This window comes from Penicillium alfredii (genome assembly GCF_028826965.1).
Source record: "Penicillium alfredii strain IBT 34128 chromosome Unknown utg000005l_segment0_segment0, whole genome shotgun sequence".
In the NCBI taxonomy this organism is placed as follows: domain Eukaryota; kingdom Fungi; phylum Ascomycota; class Eurotiomycetes; order Eurotiales; family Aspergillaceae; genus Penicillium; species Penicillium alfredii.
Window position 1 is genome coordinate 1,571,982 of NW_026622702.1, and position 14,426 is coordinate 1,586,407.

Here is a 14,426-nt window from a genome sequence, read left to right on the forward strand (position 1 = left end):
ATATCACGTCACATGTCGCAGGCACCGCCTGTCGGCCTCAGGCCGCATAATCAAAGGCGGTGAGTGAAACCTCAACTTTTTTTTTCCCGCCGCGTCTCTGCTCGAGGTATACACGGTCTTTGCTTCGTCGCCATTGTATCTACGGGGACTTTTTTGGGTCTTTGAGACCACCCGTAATCCAAAATGGCGATCCAGAAAAAGGTATGTGATACTCTTAGCATTTCTCCGTCCCATGTGCTGATTTCTCGAAGCACGGAAAAGGTCGGTTGGACAAGTGGTACCGCCTTGCGAAAGAGAAGGGTTACCGAGCCAGAGCTGCGTTCAAGTTGGTTCAGCTGAACAAGAAGTATGGGTTCTTGGAGAAAAGCAGGGTTCTGCTGGATCTGTGTGCCGCGCCCGGTGTAAGTATCGCTTCTGGAACTGTCGCCCTCAGCGAATCTTGATATCTAACAATCGTATAGTCATGGTGTCAAGTGGCTGCGGAGTGCATGCCAACGCAGAGTCTCATTGTTGGTGTCGATCTTGCTCCGATTAAACCAATACCTCGTGTCATCACCTTCCAGAGCGATATCACCACCGAGAAGTGCCGCGCTACGATCCGTGGTCACCTCAAACACTGGAAAGCAGACACAGTGCTTCATGACGGTGCACCCAATGTCGGTACGGCATGGATTCAGGACGCTTTCTCCCAGGCAGAGCTGGTATTGCAGTCGTTGAAGCTGGCTACCGAGTTTTTGGCCGAGGGCGGATCATTTGTCACCAAGGTCTTCCGATCCAAGGATTACAACCCTTTGCTGTGGGTGTTTAAGCAACTGTTCTCGTCAGTTGAGGCGACGAAGCCTCCTTCTTCCCGAAATGTGTCAGCGGAAATTTTCGTCGTCTGCCGCGGTTTCAAGGCCCCCAAGCGCATCGATCCCAAATTTCTCGACCCCAAGCACGTCTTTGCGGAGTTGGCCGACCCGACCCCGAACAACGAAGCAAAGGTTTTCAACCCTGAAAAGAAGAAGCGAAAGAGAGAGGGTTACGAGGAGGGAGACTATACCCAGTTTAAGGAAATCCCTGTGACGGAATTCGTCAATACTACGGACCCCATCGCCATCCTGGGTAGCTACAACAAGCTCAGTTTCCAGCAACCTCCGGGAGGGGATCTTGCCTTGTCTACTCTGGACCGTCTGGAGGACACTACCGACGAAATCCGCACATGCTGCGAAGATCTCAAACTTCTTGGCAAGAAGGAATTTCGTAACTTGCTCCGATGGCGCCTCAAGGTCCGGGAGAAATTTGGGCTCATTGTCAAAAAGAAGCAGCCACAGGGTGCCGAGAGTGAAGAAGTGGCTGAAATCGCCCCGATGGATGACGAACTGGCTATACAGGAAGAACTTATGCGTTTGCGGGAGAAGGAAACTACCCAGAGCAAGAAAGAGAGGCGCAAGGAGAATGAAAAGAAACGAAAAGAGATCGTTCGGATGCAGATGCACATGACCACTCCCATGGATATTGGCATGGAGCAAATCGGCCCGGGAGGCGAAGATTCTACCTTCTCGTTAAAACGTGTCGACCGGGCAAATGCCCGGGATGCCGTCGTCAATGCTCGCGAAGTTCCAGTGGAGAGTGAGAGTGAGGATGACTCAGGGTCCGATGAGGAAGAAAGTGACGAGGAAGGTGACCAACTCGAAAGAGAGCTGGACTCGATGTACGAGATGTATCAGGAGCGCAAAGAGGACAAGGATTCGAAATTACGTGCCAAGAAGGCCCGCAAGGACTACGAGACCGAAGAGTGGGAAGGATTCTCTGATGAGAACAAAAACAGCGATGACGAGGACGAGGATGATGGCGCTGAAACTGCTGTCATGGCAGAGAGGGCACCTCACTCTGGAAATCTCTCAAACAACGCTGCAATGTTCTTTGACCAGGACATTTTTCAAGGTCTAGGAGGCGAGGAAGACGAGGAAGAGGATGAAGAAGAGGAAGAGAACGAGGAGCCTGGCGATGAAGATGAGGACGAGGACGAGGACGAAGAGGATGTTGCGGCCATCCCTGCACCCAAACAAAACAACAAGAAGGATGCAAAGAAGGAATCAGAATGGGCCGACGACTCATCAGATGGGGAGCCAGAGGAGCCCCAAGATCCACGCAAGGCGAATGGCCAGCTTGGTAAGTAGGCCGCTGAAAGATGGTCAGGCACTTGGGACTAACATTCACTTTCAGACATCGACATCATTACTGCCGAAGCCATGGCTCTCGCTCAACAAATGGCTACTGGCGAAAAGAAATCCCAAGATGTGGTCGACGACGGCTATAATCGATTTGCGTTCCGCGATGTGGACGGTATGCCGGAATGGTTCCTTGACGACGAGAACAAACACAGCAAGCCCAACCGCCCGATCACCAAGGCCGCGGCCGCGGCCATTCAAGAGAAGATGCGTGCCATTAATGCACGCCCGATCAAGAAGGTGATGGAGGCCAAGGGACGCAAGAAGTTCAAGGCGGCGCAGAAACTGGAACGGCTGCGCAAGAAGTCGGCACTCCTGGCCGATGACGAGACTCTCAGTGAGCGAGACAAGTCTCAGGCCATCACGAAGTTGATGAACAAGGCGACCAAGAAAAAGCCCAAGCAGCAGGTCAAGCTGGTGGTAGCCAAGGGCGCCAACCGAGGTATCTCGGGTCGGCCTCGCGGCGTCAAGGGCAAATACAAGATCGTGGATTCGCGCATGAAGAAGGATATTCGAGCCGAGAAGAGACTGGCAAAGAAGAAGCAAAAATAGGAGTACATAGGCCTGTGATCAATACCCATTTACATACTTTGGCATTGTCAGTATTCCTTCCATACACACTTACATCCATACGACTAGCAGAGAGCCATAGAAGGTAACATCTTTAGTGGCTATTGCTATACAGACTATGCGCTAAAAAGCGTAGAAACCGCGCAGATTGTTAATAGAAATGATAATCAACGTTGGCCCCCAGCAGGCTGGTGGGAGTGGCGTATAGATGAGAAGGAGCATGTGCCAAGAGTGGCGCTTATCGATTCCCGCGCAACTCTTCCTCCTTTTTTCCCCCAGTCTTCTTGCTGTTTGTTCTTCCTCTCATTCTCTGCTTCTCATATATTTTTTTTATTCAAGTGCATACATTATTCTTGTTTCTTTGCATTGTTTTTCTTGTTTATACGCATTCTTACCCTCCATGGGGTTTTTTGACCACCTCCAAAAAGGAGGGGCCTTCTCCCTGCAGCCTAAAACGACCCAGGTGCGCAAGGTCGTGCAGACTCGACCGGCTACGCCAAAACCAGCACAGACCCCCGACTCCCGATCGCGAGTAGCGCCCTCAGAGAATCAGAAGGCGCGCGCATCGAAAGCCCAGTCCGCCTCACGCGACGCCGATGCTCGCCCCGCCAAACGACTGAATACCCCGTCTCGTATTCGCAAGAGGCCGACGCCCGAGCAGCGACTCTCGAGTGACGATGATGTTAGTGACAGCGACACGTCTTTTGAAGTGCGCAAGCGCGCGAGGACCAGCGCCAGTGCGGAACCCGATCCCGAGCGACGGCTGCGCTCGGTAAAGGCGTTTTCGGAGGAAGGAACTCGGCCATTCAAGATGGTGCATGCTGCCGACATCACGTCGGGTCAAAAAGCGGGCAAGTTCAAGCCAGCTTTTGGGGCCGAGGGCAAGTCCACGGAGATTCTCCTACAATACCCCAGTGCCTCGCAGAAAGAAAGGTATGCCGTTTCACTTGAAGAAGAGGAGGGAAAACTTTTCTGGGTGAGAGAACCACATACTTATGTGCTATTCAAATAGATACGACTCCGTGGTCCCCCGCGATAACGACGACTTCCGTCCCATTGACGACATTGTTCAAGTCATCGAGACGGTCTCCCACAACTATATTCCTGAAGACGAGGCGGATGAATTCAACAATGAGACGAGTGGAATAAGGCGCCGGTTGCGCAGGGCTTTGGCGGTTACCTCCGAGACCCAATTTCGCAATGCTGTGACCGATTACAACAAAGCGATTGACCGGCTGAGTACAAGTGGCACCCCTAGCCAAGCGTCTGGACGCAACACAACGCATGGGATTGCCATGGGTGGAGCGGATTCTCACTCAAATATATGCGCGCACTGTATCTCCTCGAGTCGAATCTCTCCGGCAGTACGAGAATGGCACGGACAATGTCTACGGAGAACTCCTCCCTCGCTTCGTCAGCAACATCTTCAAAGAAACCAAGCTGAAGTCGGGCCAGGTCTTTGTTGACCTAGGCTCTGGTGTAGGCAACGTCGTGCTTCAGGCAGCGCTCGAGATTGGCTGTGAAAGCTGGGGTTGCGAGATGATGTCCAACGCCTGTGATTTGGCGGATCTACAACAGGCCGAGTTCAAGGCGCGATGCCGACTCTGGGGTCTCGCCCCGGGAAAGACGCACCTTGCTCGCGGCGACTTCCTCGAGCAGGAAAGCATCATCAATGTCCTGAAGCGGGCAGACGTGGTTCTCATCAACAACCAGGCGTTCACCCCACAACTCAACAACGAGTTGATCAACCACTTCTTGGACATGAAAGAAGGCTGCCAGATCGTGTCGCTCAAGTCGTTCGTGCCTGCCGGCCACAAGATCCAGTCGCGCAACCTCAACTCGCCCATCAACCTCCTTAAGGTACAGCAAAAGAATTATTGGTCCAACAGCGTCAGCTGGACCGATGTTGGCGGCACCTATTTCATTGCCACCAAGGACAGTTCCCGGCTCAAGGCATTCATGGAGAACACCTTGTAAAGCCCGTCGGGTCCTTGGTTTTTATCACCGATCAGGCTTTTCCCCAGCACCGTGTATATTGTGTCTGCTTTTGGATTGTTGTAGATTTCTTGTTTTTTCTCTTCTCCTGGATATATCCCACCTCCTGATCTGTATATGATACCATGTTCTCACCTGTATAAAGCTTTCGTTCAATTCATCTTGTTCTTGTATGAATGGCATTTCATATATCTGCCAACAATTAAGAAAACTTCGAGGCATCATTCATGGCATCTGCCTCCTGGCCCATCCTTGCCATCCAGCGATCTACCAGCTCCTTGTTCTCCCGTTGAAGCCGACTTGATCGTTCCTCGGCCATGTTGAGTTGGAGATTTAGTGTTGCCATCTCATCTTGGAAATCCTGTTTGATCCCGATCGCATCAGTTATCTCCGAGAAGTTCAAAGGTCATTTCCAAAGAATGATTCAACATCAAGTCACCCGATTAATGGATGTAGAGCCTGCATACCTCTAGTAGTTTAGCCTTCCCCCGCAGCTCCTCATCCCGATCTTTCAGGCGCAACTTGAGCTGCACCCTTTCGCTCTCCAAAGCACTCACCCGCCGGCCATCCAGGGTATTTTTCTTGCGGAGCTTTTCCACTTCCCCTTTGACCTGGTTCAACCGATCGTGCAGTTCTGCACGGGACCGCTGTGCCTCAGACAGGTCGGCTCGAGTGGCGTTCAGAAGATCGGTCGGAGAGGTCTCCGTCTCGGGTTGGAGGGGTTTCTGGGACGCCGTCACCAAAGACGATGACACACTGCGCTGAGCTTTTCTTGAACCAGCTCTGTGACCGCTAGAAAGATCAGCAGCTGGTGTGGACGTTGCTAGTTTGCCGGTGCGATCTGCAAGCCGGGCATCTGGCATGATCAATGATGTCAGTCATCACCTTCCCCATCCACCCCTGGAACTCATCAGGACATACAGGCGTCGTAGAGGATGACATGAGCCTTTTCTTTTTGATCCCGAGCTGCCAGGGCAGCCAAGTAGTCATCCCTCCAGTGGGCCATGAACCTTTGCAGGGGAAAGTAGATGCGACGCAATCGTTATCTATCAGCCACCGCCCCCCTCGACCGCCCGGGCCTCATGCATCATCGAGCTGCAACCCAACTCCAACTCCTCCACTCTTCAATCTCCGCACTCAGTCACGCCTCTTGGTTTTTCTTTCTTCTTTCTTCTTTCGTTCATATTATATCTGGCCATCTATACCCCTTTTCATCTCTGGGGCTCCGAAACACATCGTTGCCATGGCATCACGAAAGAAGGTTCTCCTCAAGGTACGATCTCCGCAGCTCCTGTGTGACAGACCTCCCTCCTCGACATAGCTCTTTTCATGCTAACCTGGTCCTTGTTGCGTTTTAGGTGATTATTCTTGGCGACAGTGGCGTGGGAAAAACCAGTTTGATGAACCAATATGTCGGTCTCCGTCTCGCCCCCCAACCACCACCCTCCTAGTCCAGCATCATGCCACCATATTGGGTTGCCCGTCTATCGTTGCTAACAACCCATTTGTGGTGGATAGGTCAACAAGAAATTCAGTGGAAGCTACAAGGCCACCATCGGAGCCGATTTCCTCACCAAAGAAGTGCTTGTCGATGACCGTCTGGTGACGATGCAAGTAAGGCTTGCGTTGATAGGAATTCGACAATGTGGTCAATGTCTCGCTGACAAGTCACGCCTAGATCTGGGATACGGCGGGTCAAGAACGGTTTCAGTCGCTGGGGGTCGCCTTCTATCGGGGAGCCGATTGCTGTGTCCTGGTCTATGATGTGAACAACTCCAAGAGTTTCGAAGCCCTTGACAGTTGGCGCGATGAGTTCTTGATCCAGGCGAGCCCGAGAGATCCAGAGAGTTTCCCATTTGTGAGTGGCCGACATTCCCGAACTCCATGATTATCATTCTGGGTGGGTATACTAACGGTGATCAGGTGGTCATTGGCAACAAGATCGACGTGGAAGAGAGCAAGCGAGTGATCTCGTCGAAACGAGCCATGACATTCTGCCAATCCAAAGGCAACATTCCGTACTTCGAGACCAGTGCCAAGGAAGCGGTCAACGTGGAGCAGGCGTTTGAAGGTGCGTGTGGAGTTGAGAATCTGCCTACCTTTCTCGATATACCCTTGCAGGTTGCAGGTTGCGTGCATACTAACTCTCCCTAGTCATTGCTCGGAGCGCGCTCGCTCAGGAAGAGGCAGAGGAGTTCAGCGGGGAATTCAGTGACCCGATCAACATCCATCTGGACAATGAGCGCGATGGCTGTGCCTGTTGATACCCTTTCCCGATACTGATACTCATGATATTCAAGCGACCGGTTTTTCCTTTGTTTTCTTTGTATTCCGCCTTGATTCCCAGGGTCTCGTCTTTGTGTTCAGATTGTAGAAGATGGATTTGCTTTGGCCTGTAGATGTTTTCGCCTAGTGGGATCGGGTGCTTTCTGACATCCTTGGATTGCTTGTTTCCTTGGGGGGTCCTGCAATACTATGTTATGCTATTCGACCGGCTATGCTGCTAGTATCGAACAATATTGCTAGAATTATTTCCATATAAAACCAACCTCCTCTACCTGTAGGTACATGCGCGTGTCGATCAATCGCGCCGCATCATGGCGTTATCGGCTCGAATGCTTGGCACTCTACTCCGCACTGGACATGTCTCGCGGATGACCTTCAAGTCCTTGCATTGCTCCCATGTTCCGCCCTTCTTTACCCTCGGTGTCCGCAGGTCGAACACACCTGCGATAACCTCCGAGTTTCTCTTCCTTCCCATTGTTTAACCCACCTCATCCGCTCTTTGATCCCGCGACCATGACCTCTGTCGCCTCCAAACCGCAGGGCCGTCGACAAGCCGGACTAGCTCGACGGACCATCGGAGTCGGGCTGCTCCTGGTCGTGGTGGTGCTGTGGACAGCCTCAAATTTCCTCGGAAGTGTACGTCCCAACATGCGCGCTCATGTGGAGATTCTGAGGGCCGCGCACTCCCTCACTCATGGCGGATCTGTGTGCTAATCGCCGATATTCCTCTAGACCATCTTCGCCGACAACACCTACGCCAAGCCCTTCTTCGTGACCTATTTCAATACCTCGATTTTTATCCTCCCGCTTTTTACCATCCTCGGCCGTCGCATCTGGAGCCTTTGGCGCGCCGACAAACTCTCCCAGATCACCTCGTTTCGCAGTTTCCTGCGACACCTCGACTCGCATGATTCCTGCGCCGAGGAGCACCAGCATATGCTGCCCCGTGAAAGCTTTGATGAGGCCCGTGGCGGCGTCGATCCATCAGCCAAACTGGGTTTGCGGGCGACGGCCAAGTTGAGCTTCGAATTTTGTCTACTTTGGGTATGGGCTGCGCGAAATTCTCAGTGATGACATGGATTCTTGAGCTAATGAACCGCAGTTTATTGTATGTGATCTATTTCTCATTTCTCTTCTGTGGACAGCTTGGTTTGGTCCAAACATCTGACACTCCATACTCGTGCAGGCGAATTACTTTGCCATGGCGTGTCTCCAGTTCACCACGGTAGGAAGCACAACCATCTTAACCTCGACCAGCGGTAAGAAATCACACTAGCTTTAATCCCCGACTTGTGTGGTGTCCCCATACTTATCTCATCAATGACTAGGCGTTTGGACCCTGATTTTCGGCGCCATGCTTGGCGTCGAGAAATTCACTCCCCGAAAACTGCTTGGCGTAGTCGCCTCCCTCGTGGGAATCTTTCTAATCTCGCGCATGGATATCTCCGAGCCCGACCCAGCCACCGCCCCGGGTGCGGACGGTCACAAGGGCTCATTTCCTCACAAGACGCCTGCGGAGATCGCCCTGGGCGACGCCATGGCGGCATTTAGCTCTATCATGTACGGCGTCTACACGATTGTGATGAAGAAACAAGTCGGCGACGAGTCCCGCGTCAACATGCAGTTGTTCTTTGGGCTCGTCGGGTTCTTTAATCTTGTGCTCCTGTGGCCTGGGTTTGTGGTGTTGCATTTCACGGGGGTAGAGCCGTTCGCGCTGCCGAGCACAACTCGGGTGTGGACGATTATTTTAGTATGCCTTTTTCTTCTATCCTGCCGTTGCAATTCCCGACTTTGTTTCCCGCAGCTAACTTTTCTCCTACCAGGTCAACGCCCTCTCATCATTCCTCTCCGACATCGCCTGGGCCTACGCCATGCTCCTCACCACACCACTGGTCGTGACAATCGGGCTCAGTTTGACTATTCCGCTGTCCCTCGTCGGCCAAATCTTCCTACAAGGGCAATATGCTTCCGCTCTGTACTGGGTCGGCGCTGCCATTGTCTTCTTGTCGTTCCTGATCGTCAATCACGAAAGCAAGTCTACAGACACCAATGCTACTCCCTCACCTGGAGTGGGCCGATCCTCGGACGAGTATGAAAGAGTCCCTCACGAGGAAATAGGGTAGCTCTATAGTCCCGCAGTTTATGGCGTTGGGATGAGGGAGGGTTGGCGTCGCATTTTCCAAGGCGCATTTTTAGCATCGTCGTTCTTTTATTCTCCGGTATCACCACTTCATTTCTGTGTCTCCGTACCAGTTTTCATGCGTCTGTCATCTGGTGTTTGATTTAGCGAGCCATTTCGGATAGATCTGCATACGCAATTTCGGGTTTCATCGCAACCTTGTTGGTGTATTCTGTATCACTGTTCTCTACGTAGAACGATATCTCAAATGGGTATGTGGAGCTGTTTGCTTTGAGTTAGGGTTAAGGTTGGCGCATGGAGCCAGGCACACCCCAGGAGTACCTAGGACATCGTAGCTGAAAGATGAGGCAAGCAAAGAATAAACCCACTACAGAAACATATTTCAAGTATAAATCATCGCTGTCATCTCAATATCTTTTTGAACAGAAGGACCGTAGGAACCTGCTCTCATGCAATCATGGAACATACACAGCATAAGAAAAAAAAAATGCATCGGAGCTTTCAGCACGAGAACCCACAGTCGCAATCCATATACAAGTCCCGATCATACGGACCACAGCTCCCCTTACAGTTCTTGCCATCCCGCGTATGCCAGCTATCGCCCGCATAGTTGAAATACACATGGTCTTCATCATCCTTGGGAGCAGTAGCGTGAACGATATAGGGCAGCAAGCCCTGAACGGGGACATCCTTGTTAGCGTAAGAGACTGGTAAGCAATAACATTTTGCTCTGCATCCTTGACAGTGAGCTCGAGACTGTAGTGCTTGCCGGGGTTGAAGTTCCAATCGAGATCGGGCTTGTACGCGCGAACATGCAGCCCACACCAGCCGCCCTTGTATTCCTTGCCGAAGCGACTCGTCTGGATATTACCATTGCCGTCAAACCCCTTGTAGGCCTGCTGCAGCGGGCTGGTCTGCCAGTCCTGGTGCGGAGGCTTGGCGACGGATACCTTGGTGGGATCGCCGCCGTGGAAGAGACACTGCCTCTACGCTGTCAGTCGGGACAGACCCGCCGGCAATTGGTTTGAGAACCTCAGCATAGGCTGCGCCGAAGACACAGAGGAATGTGAGGAGATGTCGCATGGCTGCTGGATAATATAGATCCCCCAGGATACGAGAGACAAGAAAAAAAAAGCATAGTCCCAGAATCTTCAAGGGACCAGCTATCATCCTCATCGATATATGTACGTCTTCGCATCGTTGAAGCGTTGGCCCCCAGCAAAAAGCCTAGGAGCCAAGCCTGCCCAATGGCTTCCCGAAGACAAGCTCTCGAGCTCATAGATCTCATGTATGCACTAGTCAAGGATGGCGTCTCGCTAGCTTGGGTCCCTGCAGTGCTCATTTAGCTCCGTCGGAAGGAACAAGCAAGAGCACAGAGTTGCAACCCCAGGATCCTGAGGGTGGCATGCTCCCCATGGGGTTGAGAGGGGCATGAGGGGTGGAAGTGACAAGACAAAGCGAATGAAACATGCAATGTTGGAGGATCCGGTCGAGGATTCTATTTAGCCTCGTCGCGTGACAGACTTGACGGGCACGGCCCTTGGCTTAATGTGGTTTCAGACGGTTCCATGGCCTTCTTCAATAATTCTCTCTTCCACGCTGTTGTTCCATTGAATATGGATCATTCCAAAATGCCCCTCTTTGTTTTCTTTCTGTTGGCCTTGACTCTCACGGGCTCAACCGTCGCTGTGAGCGCTCCCGCCTCTCCCTATGTGACGCCGGGGGTCTCGTTTAATCCCACTGTGGCAGCCTCAGAGGTCCCCAGGCAGATGGCAAACGTATACCAGCTACCCCTGCGACCGCTGGATTCTTCAGTTGCTCCATGGGGTGCCAATGTCAGCAAGGTAGACAACGACAGGGAACTCCAAGATGACGGCGTCTACCGGCTGTCTATTAACGACCACAGATCCTTCCCCAAACCCCACCAACCGAGTTCCACGGGGTTGGTTTAATTTTCCAACTCTGAGCTCAATCTGACCGACGATCTCTACAACTCCGCATATCCATTACTCGCCAACGGAGATATCTTGAACCTGGGACCCAACTCAGTCCTTGCCAACGCTGGAGACCATGCATCTCTGCCAGCTTGGCAGACACTTACAGTCCCATTTGGCCTGAATCTAGGACAAAAAGGGAAGTTCAATGGATCTTTCGTCTTTGGGAGCGGAGTGCCAAGCTACGATGCCAACCGCGTCCGGCCCATGCCCTGGTACATTCTCCCTGGATCAGAGGGCTTCCTCAAAAATGGCACTACAGATCTCGTCAGGCATAGTGGCTGTTCAAAAATCTCAGTCTTCGGGACTGTCCGGACCCCGACAAGAGTTTAGCGCAAGGCTCAACTTCAACAGCGACACTATCACATTCCGACGGGGGGCCGGTTTCTGCCAGTCCAACTTCTCAATTATCTTGAATGTAAACGACAGCCAGCACCGGGCAAAATGCCACCCTTGAAATCCCCGTTGCCGCTTTTCCGTCTGGTGACAAGGCTCGGTGCACCATGGCCTCGGGTGATTCCGATCTCGAGCTAGGGCTGCCCTTTCACCCATTGATGTGCTATGGTTGTGCTGCTAGACTCCCCAAAATTGGCCTTGAAAGACCAGATGGTATTGAAGTTCTTTGACCGGCGCAGCATGCGGAGACTGTGAAGCCAAGGGGAATTGCGGTCCGCAGTGCCTTGACAAGCCAAGCGCTCCATGCCAGAACCTGTGCAGCTGAAAAGAGGGAATTGAAAAGGGCACTCTTAATTTAAGGTGCAGATGCTCAGTGGGGATAATCTCGTTGACAGTGGAATCCCGGTGCTTATTCCGCTTTGGACCTCTATTCTTAGCCCATCATGGCTGAATGCCCTCGATTTGTCGATACTAGGGACACTTAGGTCTGAGTGTGGCTGCCCGAGTGATAATGATATGGTTCGTTTCGTCTCGGCAGTTCTTCTACTCGGGTTTCTCGCTGTACATTTACGTATCCTTCTAAGTACTGACAGTTTTCTGGACTATTTGGGTGTGCTCGGATCTATCGCAGTCATCTAGTGCTAGGCTAGTATAAATGACGTAACTGACGAGGCAGAATCAAGAATCAGCATAATTAATTACTGATTAAAATGTGCCTTGGATGTATATGGAAAAGGCTAAGTATAGGATACAAAAGAAAAAGAAAGATCATAACGAAAGACACTCCGCTCTCATAAAGATAACCGCCCACGCCCCATGAAGAATTGAATGTGCAAGAAAAGAAATCAACGCCAGACCGTTCCCTTGAAGACTCCGAAGCTGATCGTCACCTTCATCGGGGTGTGGAAGGCTGTAAGTGGGACGCTATCATCAAAGACCTGGGTATATCGAACGAAACTGGAAATGTAAAGGAAAAAGAAGAGAGAGTAATCCGGTTGAGTAGGGGAAGAAAGGGATATATCGTGCAATGGAAGAAAAGATCAGACAGGAGGGGTTTTCGCGACCATATACGAGCAGGGGCAATCACGTTCCAGCGGAAGCTGGCTTCTTGCGGGCAACGGTAATGCTCTTCAAAGCACCCAGCCAGCGGGCCAAAGATTCCTCGTCAGGCGCGCAGAGCCGGTAGGTTTTTTCCTCGGCGATAATCTGCAGACAGAATTTCTTGGATCGCGACATCGGGTCGACCTCAGCGGCATCGATCACCTGGGACATAGAAATGATTTTGATAGCGGAGTACTCCTGGTCATCTTTGTAGAAAGCCAGGCTCTTGGGCCGCAGTACGACCCAGAGTCGTTTCCACTGGCGTACAGTGCCCTTAATGCGCAGACCTTGCAGATACCCCTGACACACCACGCGTTCTGGATCACGAGCCATACATAGCTCCGATTGCCGACTGGTGTCGCGAGGCAAATTGGGTGATTTCTCCTTCTCCTTCTCCTCGGGCGCTGAGATGGACAAAGTATGGACGGAGGAGATGGACCGCAGCCGGCTGTGGGCTGTGGGCGGTGACCCATCGGAGAGTTCCGAGTAAGAGGTAATTTCGTTCCCCGAGTAGTCCTGGATGTGTGGAGGTTTGTAGGTGCGGCTGGCCGGGCGCGGCAACCGGGTGCGACCCAGCTCCGGGGAGCTCACGCGGCCGGGATCGAAATCGGAATGGTCCGTGGTGTCGTCGACGAGTTGCTTATGGATAGCGGGAGGGTCGCGCTTCTTGCTCAGGGCCAGAAATGCCGCTTCTTCCTCGTCCCCCGGAATCTCGGCGCGGATGCGATCGATCCAATCCTCGGCGTCGCGCTCCGATCGGGCTTCGAAGCGGTAGTTGGTGGAAGGGGTGAAAATGCCAAAAACATGGTGTCGATGCGAGCGCGGAGACTTGACCGACGCGACCGCTGTCACTTCGGACAAAGTGATGGAGACGCGAAGTCGCGTGGTTTCTTCGTCTTTGTACACGGAAAGGAGATTCGGTCGGAGGACGAGATAGGCAGGTTTCCACGAGGCTCGAAAGACATGTTTGTGCTTGACCCGACGGTAGACCCGTCCCGTTTTCAACACGCGATCGAATTCAAAACTCCCATTCTCATTCACGGGCGAAAAGGTATCCAGGTTGACGTGGCCATTGCGCGAAGGGGGCGCGTGGAGATGAGACGGGGCCTGGACGGGAAGTTGGATCGCGGGGGTTTTGCGAGGCCCTTCGAGCGAGGGGTGGTCGAGTATGGGAGTCATGACGGGGATAGGATTCAAGTGGGGGGAGAGAGACAGAGGGGGAGGTTGGAGGGTCTAGAAGAAAAGAAAAGAAAAAGGGGGCACCCCGCTGAATAGACTCTCCATGACGATCGTTGCCTTTCGTCGGGGTGAATGATTCTGGAGAGAGAGAGAGAGAGAGAGATGATTGTCGGATGACGGGGGCCTGAACTAAGCCTTAATCAGCTGAGATGTACCTAGGGCTACCTACGTAGCGGATTTCCTCTGACAATTCTTGGCATTCCCTTTCCGTTTCGGTGCTCAGCCCTCGCCGCTTTTTGCTCACTGAGTAGAACTGAGCACGCCCCTGAGCGGTCTGACCTGCTTAGGGTATTGATAGGGGCACCTCAAGATTTTCGCTATTGACACCTTATTATATTATATAATACTTATTTTGACTTATATAATCTTTTTTAATCTATTTTCTAATTATATGATCCTCTTATCCTAACCACCAAAAACAGATTACCCTATTTAGCAATAGGGCAACTTCGATATGTATACCTAATTTCGCCGCAATTCGAATACTTTAAG

At 52.1% G+C, this 14,426-nt stretch overlaps 8 protein-coding genes across 8 annotated transcripts; 5 read left to right on the top strand and 3 right to left on the bottom strand.

Moving 5' to 3' along the window:
• Positions 1-183: 183 nt before the first annotated feature.
• Positions 184-2,765, top strand: spb1 (rRNA methyltransferase spb1; the record flags this gene model as incomplete). The annotated part of the gene is made up of 4 exons (XM_056654590.1): positions 184-201; positions 252-401; positions 462-2,154; positions 2,209-2,765. 4 exons carry the CDS (start codon positions 184-186, stop codon positions 2,763-2,765), a joined length of 2,418 nt encoding a protein of 805 aa, XP_056512617.1.
• Positions 2,766-3,183: 418 nt separating this feature from the next.
• Positions 3,184-4,760, top strand: dot1 (histone methyltransferase DOT1; the record flags this gene model as incomplete). The annotated part of the gene is made up of 3 exons (XM_056654591.1): positions 3,184-3,716; positions 3,796-4,082; positions 4,132-4,760. The coding sequence occupies 3 exons, from the start codon at positions 3,184-3,186 to the stop codon at positions 4,758-4,760; spliced, it is 1,449 nt and encodes a 482-aa protein (XP_056512618.1).
• A 220-nt stretch (positions 4,761-4,980) lies between these two features.
• Positions 4,981-5,784, bottom strand: NUU61_004010 (ATG16 family protein; the record flags this gene model as incomplete). Its single annotated transcript, XM_056654592.1, has 3 exons — positions 4,981-5,166; positions 5,246-5,634; positions 5,700-5,784. 3 exons carry the CDS (start codon positions 5,782-5,784, stop codon positions 4,981-4,983), a joined length of 660 nt encoding a protein of 219 aa, XP_056512619.1.
• Positions 5,785-6,021: 237 nt separating this feature from the next.
• rab7 (Rab family GTPase YPT7) lies at positions 6,022-7,042 on the top strand (the record flags this gene model as incomplete). The annotated part of the gene is made up of 6 exons (XM_056654593.1): positions 6,022-6,051; positions 6,137-6,190; positions 6,297-6,392; positions 6,457-6,636; positions 6,702-6,849; positions 6,933-7,042. The coding sequence occupies 6 exons, from the start codon at positions 6,022-6,024 to the stop codon at positions 7,040-7,042; spliced, it is 618 nt and encodes a 205-aa protein (XP_056512620.1).
• Positions 7,043-7,577: 535 nt separating this feature from the next.
• On the top strand, positions 7,578-9,187 carry NUU61_004012 (DMT family transporter; the record flags this gene model as incomplete). The annotated part of the gene is made up of 6 exons (XM_056654594.1): positions 7,578-7,700; positions 7,797-8,108; positions 8,167-8,172; positions 8,251-8,323; positions 8,393-8,814; positions 8,888-9,187. 6 exons carry the CDS (start codon positions 7,578-7,580, stop codon positions 9,185-9,187), a joined length of 1,236 nt encoding a protein of 411 aa, XP_056512621.1.
• Positions 9,188-9,705: 518 nt separating this feature from the next.
• On the bottom strand, positions 9,706-10,287 carry NUU61_004013 (uncharacterized protein; the record flags this gene model as incomplete). The annotated part of the gene is given in 3 exon segments (XM_056654595.1): positions 9,706-9,894; positions 9,927-10,184; positions 10,195-10,287. 3 exon segments carry the CDS (start codon positions 10,285-10,287, stop codon positions 9,706-9,708), a joined length of 540 nt encoding a protein of 179 aa, XP_056512622.1.
• Positions 10,288-10,835: 548 nt separating this feature from the next.
• On the top strand, positions 10,836-11,156 carry NUU61_004014 (uncharacterized protein; the record flags this gene model as incomplete). The annotated part of the gene is made up of 1 exon (XM_056654596.1): positions 10,836-11,156. The coding sequence occupies one exon, from the start codon at positions 10,836-10,838 to the stop codon at positions 11,154-11,156; it is 321 nt and encodes a 106-aa protein (XP_056512623.1).
• Positions 11,157-12,677: 1,521 nt separating this feature from the next.
• NUU61_004015 (PH domain-containing protein) lies at positions 12,678-13,874 on the bottom strand (the record flags this gene model as incomplete). The annotated part of the gene is made up of 1 exon (XM_056654597.1): positions 12,678-13,874. The coding sequence occupies one exon, from the start codon at positions 13,872-13,874 to the stop codon at positions 12,678-12,680; it is 1,197 nt and encodes a 398-aa protein (XP_056512624.1).
• Between the last annotated feature and the right edge of the window lie 552 nt (positions 13,875-14,426).